Here is a 7,393-nt window from a genome sequence, read left to right as displayed (position 1 = left end):
TTTGATACTGTGACGAGCGTCCCGAAGCTTCATCAGCGTCGCCCTGGAAACAAGCGAGGAACACCTGCCCGTCCTCGTCACAGGCTGATCGGTCACAGCTGCAGCTCATCAGGCGGCGGCTACATAAGCCACGCAAGCCCTGCCACCTTTGAGACACCCTCCATGAGACTGAGCATTAACGCGCCCTCTCATTTCTCCCACAGACAGCAGCGTGTGACTGACCAGCCCCACAGGAGCACAGCACGGACCCACTGCACTGGGAAGAAGGAAGAGAGCACTCACGGCACCGGAGCACCCACCTGGACCTTTCTCTTTATCACCCCCTCTAGTAAATAAATCCACCCTCTGGGGCATTTATTGAGCCATCCTTGTCGTGTGATTCTTCACCCTGTGACAATATATATACAGTGGGTATAGAAAAGGATCAGGAATTTGACAAAGGCTACGTTCACACTGCGAGCCTTAGTGCTCAATTCCAATTTTTGCTCCGATCCGATTTTTTCCGATTCCAGTGTGAATCGATCATGGTTCTGAACTGAGGACATAAAGTAAACCGATTATGCGTTTATTTATAGTGTGATCTGCCAAAGAGGCCAACGGAAGTATGCGCAGGCAATATGAAATATAAAGACAAAGATGTGACCGAAGAGAGCAGAGTTTTGAAACTTTTATGATACGAGCCCTTATGTTGTGCTTGTATATAGAGTTGTCACTGTAGTACTTATGAGTTCTGGCACATCACTGTGCTTCCACTCTACCTTTCGTAACTGTCTTGATAACTTTGGGTGTGTAAAATCTTAGAAGTGACTCCCATGAGCGTGATAAATGTTGATCTAGAGTGACGTAAAAGTCGCATGAATTCCGATATGACTGCTCACACTGCAAAACATCTGACCTGAATCGGATTTAGTGCCACATATGGAAGTGGCACAAATCGGAATTGAAAAGATCAGATTCCATGGGGTTTGTGCTGCTCACACTGTCATGAGTAAAACGGAGTCACAAGTGAGCAAAAAAATTGGATTTGGGCCACATTTGCCTGCAGTGTGAACGTAGCAGTGGTCATTGTGTGCACGTGAAGATTCTGAGCCCATGTGGAAAAAGGTGTTATGGTCAGATGAGACTAAAATTGAATTATTTGGCCTCAACACCAAACGATATGTCTGGCAGAAATCCAATACAGCTCAGCATCCAAATAACAGCATTCCTCCAGTAAAGCATGGAGGTGCTGATGTCCTGTTATGGGGTGTTTCTCTGCAGCAGGCACTGGAGCACTTGCCAGGATAGAAGGAAAAATAATGGGGCAAAAATACATTAAATTCTTGAGGAAAATCTGCTGCCCTCTGCCAGAAAGTTGTCAATGAGAAGAAGGTTTACCTTCCAACATGACAATGACCCAAAGCACACAGCAAAACTGAGCACACAGTGGTTGAAGGAGAAAAAGGTGAATGTCCTTGCATGGCCTCGTCAGAGCCCAGACTTAAACCCCACTGAAAATCTGAGGAAGGACTTGAAGACTGCAGTCCACAAACACTCACCATCAGATTTAACTGAACTTGAGCAGTTCTGCCAAGAAGTGTGGACACATATTGCAAAGTCTAGATGTGCAAAGTTAGTAGAGACAAATCCCAACAGACTAAAGGCTGTAATTAAAGCAAAAGGTGCTTCAACAAAATACTGACACAAGGGAGTGATACTTTTTTCAACAAGTGATTCTGTTTTATTTATTTTTTTATTTTTTTCTGACAAGTTGGTGTTATATCTTTCACTTGGATGTTAAAAGCTGCAGTAAATATAGCTGGATAAAACAAAACCTTCAGGCTGCAAAGAACAAGATGCGATTATTTTAAAGGGGGGTGATTCTTTTCTATACCAACTGTATGTGTGTGTATGTACTGTGTGTATATATATATATATATATATACATACAGTACATACACTGTATCTCTCTCTATATATAGAGAGAGAGAGACAGCCATTAGCGCTATCTTGATACTGGAATCTCTAACTTTGATACATTGCCTAGAAATATAACATTTGTATTGAAAGATAAATATAACAAGGCTAGAACATGACAATAATAATTTATTTGTTGTTGTTGTTTTCTTTTGTTTGTTTTTTACATCTCTCTGTCTGTCAAAAGGAAGATCCTGAATTACTCCTTATTGTCTCTGCAAACACAGGCCGCTAAACCGGTGTGGCCAGTAAGGTCTTGGTTGTACCTACTTTGGAGTGTAGAGGAGGTACATTATGTATTGTAAATAGCAGCCTATAACAAGAGACTATCTATGTTTTCTCTTTATTGAGAGGTTAATACAAAGTTCTGTCATGAAACTCTAGATGCTGCAGACCGATAGTTTCTAACTCAATCTGATATAATCACATCATTATTCACGTGGCGCAGCTTATCGGTTTTCACATCAGCAGCCAATGAGCTTGCTGCTCAGTATTCAAATACTTGGCTAGTGCTTGCTGTTGCAGTACGTTTCAGAAAGCATCTGAAATCAACAACTAAGATAAGTGAAAGCTCTTTTTCTCCATTTCACTGAGCATATTGCATGGTCTGCCTTATTAATTTCTAAATGAGCAACCATAATCATTTGTAACAGTCTTGCATTCTCATGCAGGAGAAAAATACTAAGCATATAAGCAGTAGAATTTATGCAACTGTATTTATACAGCTGCAACAACAAGCAGTCTAGTGTATGTAATCGCTGTGAGGACACACAGACAAGCTACAAACATGAGAACAGGTTTAAATGAAATAAGCATTTGTACTTGTATACACTTCAACCAGGGTTCACAATATTTAGCGTAACCTCAATGTCAAATTCATTTATTTAATACGTATGAATTCTCTCATTATAAACAACAAAGTGCAGATGTACGTGTGATGTAAGTATAAGAGATTTATTCATCACATAGTGTAGATTCACTGAGTTTAACAGGAGTGTTTTTAAAGTGCATAAACTAACGCTAGACTGAGCTTATGATGATGTTCTTTGGTAATGTAATGTTTTTTGCTCGGTTTCTGTAGCTGCTTTTTGAATAACTGAGGAAATGTAAGCATTATAATTAGTAACTTACGATGTTTCTATTCATTTGTTATCATGTTAAATACAAATTCAGTCATATTAAAAACATTAGGCTGCTTTTAGCCTTACGCTGGAGTTGGTTCACTTTCTCGCAATGAAACGAAGTAAATAATTACATAAATTAGCACGACAATATTGTGTATCGGCGATCTCACAGGCTGATGATAGGACGATATGAAAATTGAGCATATCGCCCAACACTAGCTTGTATTGTCCATTTCTGTGTCTCCTGCTTTATTGGGGGGTTATTTCATGTATGTTATACAGTATGTGCAGCAGCAGTATTTCTTACATGCTCACAGCAGCATGTCTGTGGATGTATTAGCAGTAGCAAGTCTTGGTAATTGCTCTGCAGCAGCAGCAGCAGCTTAGCAGATCTATTCCGCCAAGACCAAACACGTTAACACTGCCATGTATATTACCATGCTAAACTCTCAGAGAGTTGTCATGACAGAAAAGGGATAGTTCACCCAAAATTAAAATTAGCTGTTAATTTACTCATCTTCAGGCCATCCATGATGTAGGTGATTTTTTTTCTTCAGTAGAACAGTAAAGAAGATTTTTAGCTGAAATCGTGGTACTTGATGATTCGTAAAATGCTAGTCCACAGCACCCGTCACTTTGAGAGTTAAAAAAAGCATATCAAGCAACAAAAAATTAATCCCCATGGCTCCTGACGATATGAGTTCTTATGAAGTGAAACAATCAGTCTGTGCAAGAAACTAAATGTTATTTACAACATTATTACCCATAATCCATAGTCTCAGGCAATCGGTCTGGAGTGATGTCTGGTCCACGAACTAATCATTTTTTTTAACTAGTTCTTTTTGGTGGACTATTTGAAGTTTGTGGCTTGACAAGTTATTCAATCAAAACTCACTTTCAGACGCCTGTCAGTCACTCGTACTTGAAATTAGCCAAAATACCAGCGTACCTGATCCTGTGATGTTGGTTTTTGCCAACTCATTCAACGGTCCAGTACCTCCAGCAGTCACTAAACTGAGGAAATAGTTTGATTCGGACTGAAGACCGATGAGCCACTGATATGCTTGTGCGTGAACCCAGCACTTGAATGAAGGGGTCAAATTAAAGTTTTTATGGTTTCACATTGTTTATGTAAAAAGGTAAAAAGACTAGTTTATTGATTTTAAATGCTTTAGACATGTAAAGCATCCAAGCTTCTGTCACAGTTGGTTTTGGGTGTTGGTTTATGTTCATGTTTTCATGTCTTTTATTTTGTAGATTTGCCACAGTCCTCTGTCATGTGATTCCCTGTTCCTTCATGTGTCATGCTTTATTTGGTTTATTGTTTTGACATGTGGTATTTTGTTCTGCCTTCTGTTTGGTTCTTGTTCCTTAGCTCATCTCTGCCATTGGTTGGATTGTGTCATGTGACCCCATTTGTTTGATATATATATATATATATATATATATATATATATAGCCCTCATGTTTCATTGTCCATTGTTTAGCTTTGTTCGTGTAATCCACTGTTTGGTGAGTTTGTTCATGTTTTTGCCAAGCCAAGTCTTGTTCATTGTGTTTCTGCTCACTTTTGGATTTTATTAAACTGCACATGGGTTCTCATTCAACTTGCCTCCAGTGGACGTTTGTTACGGTTTCACATCACTATTGGCTGCTTTAATAATATAATTGCCTATACGTTACATCATTGCATGATTACATAAACTGGTGAATCAGGTTTTTGAACCAGTTCATTAAAACGAACTGTCCAAAAGAACCAGTTTGCGGAAAAGAATCAGACTTCCCCGTGTGCCTGAGGCTGTGGATTACAGGTAATAATGTTATGCAAATAATGTTTCTTGCAAAGACTGATCATTTCACTGAAGGCCCATGGGTATTAATTTTGTTTCCCTGATATGCTTTTTTTTTTCACTCTCAGAATAATGGTAGCCTTTGACTTGCATATTATATCACCAATGACCACTGTTACTGTTCTACTGAAGAAAAAAAGTCACCCATATCTTGGATGGCCTGAGGATGAGTAAATTCACAGCAAATTGATGTTCTATAAAATGTTTATGAAAATCTATTAGAAACCTTTATATTAGAAATCTATTAGAACTTAGAAAATCTATGGCTCAAGCTCTGGTGGTTACTGTTCTACTGAAGAAAAAAAGTCACCCATATCTTGGATGGCCTGAGGATGAGTAAATTCACAGCAAATTGATATTCTATAAAATGTTTATGAAAATCTATTAGAAACCTTTATATTAGAAATCTATTAGAACTTAGAAAATCTATGGCTCAAGCTCTGGTCTTTAGTCAATACCTTCTCTGAGTCTGATTGGTTTGTTTGACCCGATGTGATGTTTTGATGCTTCATGTGATCCGGAAGATGTCTAGAGTCTAGACTTTCCGCACCTGCGGCACTGAAGTCCTAATGTCCACATAAAAAAAATAATTAAATAAATAAGAAGAATATTCTCTGGTTTAATATCAATACAATTAATAACTGCTTTCTGTGAGGGCAAGTAACTCAGCAACACGTTGAGACACCTATGTCTGTGCATATCTGCAACACCTTATTTTATAATATAAACGTAGGTTAAATAAATATGTCAGGATAATTCACTCACACCAGTAGTTGACAACTGTGTATGACACTGAAGGCAATACATATCAATATTCAATATCGACTGATATATCAAACATGGGCAGTGAACTGTTCCCATGGCTAAAATATAATTATTTTGTGAACATCATTGCACAGTGACTGGTACTCACCTGATCATTAGATTGTATTATCTGAGCAGGTGAGATCTGTTGAATAAAGAATAATGTTCTATATATTAATATAAGTACAATAAATAATTGCCATTGTAATTTGTTCTAACTGACTGCCACAAACCTACAACCCTTCTCATTATATCATAAATATACTTTTCTGTTTAATAGCTTGATTGCAGTCACATGATTCTGATGACACATGAAATTCAGATGGAGGGCAGGAAGTGAAAAGCAGAATGGATGAGATGGAGGAAAGTCCATACTGTACTGGTTTAGACACTATTCAAGAGGAAGGTATAAACAGAAAATCACAACATATGTTGGACGTGATCCTTATGTAATGAAGAGGAGCACATTTTCAACTAAACTGAAATACTTTCCTGCCATTGGGGCGGTGGATATAGGCTAAGCAACTAACCCTGATTGCAAACAAGCTATTTCGAAAGTGAATCCCGCATTTAAATGAGTTATGCGGGATATCCTGAAACTGTGCTGCATGTACAGGGTATGGCCATTGGTCCTGTTAGCAGCATGTAAAATAAAAGTTTTATTCAAATTCTTAATTGATTATAGTCTAGAAAGCGAGAAAATAGTGCTTCCATATAATCACTAAAAAGCTGTCACTTCAATGTATCGCAGTCTCACAATATTCCGTGGCGGTGGATATAGGCTAAGCAACTAACCCTGATTGCAAACAAGCGATTTCGAAAGTGAATCCCGCATTTAAATGAGTGATGCGGGATATCCTGAAACTGTGCTGCATGTACAGGGTATGGCCATTGGTCCTGTTAGCAGCATGTAAAATAAAAGTTTTATTCAAATTCTTAATTGATTATAGTCTAGAAAGCGAGAAAATAGTGCTTCCATATAATCACTAAAAAGCTGTCACTTCAATGTATCGCAGTCTCACAATATTCCGTTATAATCAATGAAGCTCTCTAAACTGCACATATAATATGTGACCCTGGACCACAAAACCAGTCATAAGGGTCAATTTTGTGAAATTGAAATGTATACACCATCTCAAAGCTGAAAAATCATCTTTAAAGTTGTCCAAATTAAGTTCTTAGCAATGCATATTCCTAATCAAAAATTAAGTTTTGATATATCTACAGTAGGAATTTTACAAAATATCTTTATGTAACATTATCGTTACTTAATGTCCTAATGATTTTTGGCATAAAAGAAAAATAAAAAATTTTGACCCATACAATGTTTTTTTGGCTACTGCTACAAATATACCCCAGCGACTTAAGACTGGTTTTGTGCTCCAGGGTCACATATCTTATTTCCATCGTGTCTATGTGTGAATTCTGACTGTCTCATGCTGAATGCGTGAGAGTTGTCAGCCCTGTATCTATTTATATATTTCTGTGTTAATATTTTAAAGGGGTCATATGATGTGATTTCAATTTTTACTTTCTCTTTGGAGTGTTACAAGCTCTTGGTGCATAAAGAAGATCTGTAAAGTTGCAAACACTAAAGTCTCAAATCCAAAGAGATATTCTCTATAAAAGTTAAGAGTCAGCCACACCTACCTAAAACGG

The 7,393-nt window shown here is 37.8% G+C and overlaps 1 protein-coding gene across 3 annotated transcripts in view; it reads right to left on the bottom strand.

Moving 5' to 3' along the window:
* The window catches only part of LOC107654801 (uncharacterized), an 18,271-nt gene that overhangs the window by 6,139 nt on the left and 4,739 nt on the right, over positions 1–7,393 (bottom strand). For 2 of the 3 annotated variants that reach the window (XM_016442057.1, XM_016442058.1), the window contains exons 6-7: positions 5,844–5,879; positions 5,389–5,496 (exon numbers count right to left, since the gene is read on the bottom strand). In XM_016442057.1, coding sequence (XP_016297543.1) covers positions 5,389–5,496; positions 5,844–5,879 — 144 coding nt within the window. The remainder of the gene's footprint in view (positions 1–5,388; positions 5,497–5,843; positions 5,880–7,393) is intronic. The other variant, XM_016442059.1, reaches the window with a different exon arrangement.

This window comes from Sinocyclocheilus anshuiensis, unplaced genomic scaffold (assembly GCF_001515605.1).
Source record: "Sinocyclocheilus anshuiensis isolate Anshui unplaced genomic scaffold, SAMN03320099.WGS_v1.1 scaffold819, whole genome shotgun sequence".
Taxonomy (NCBI): Eukaryota; Metazoa; Chordata; class Actinopteri; order Cypriniformes; family Cyprinidae; genus Sinocyclocheilus; species Sinocyclocheilus anshuiensis.
Note: the sequence above shows the minus strand (reverse complement) of the source record. Positions and strands in the feature narration are given on the sequence as shown.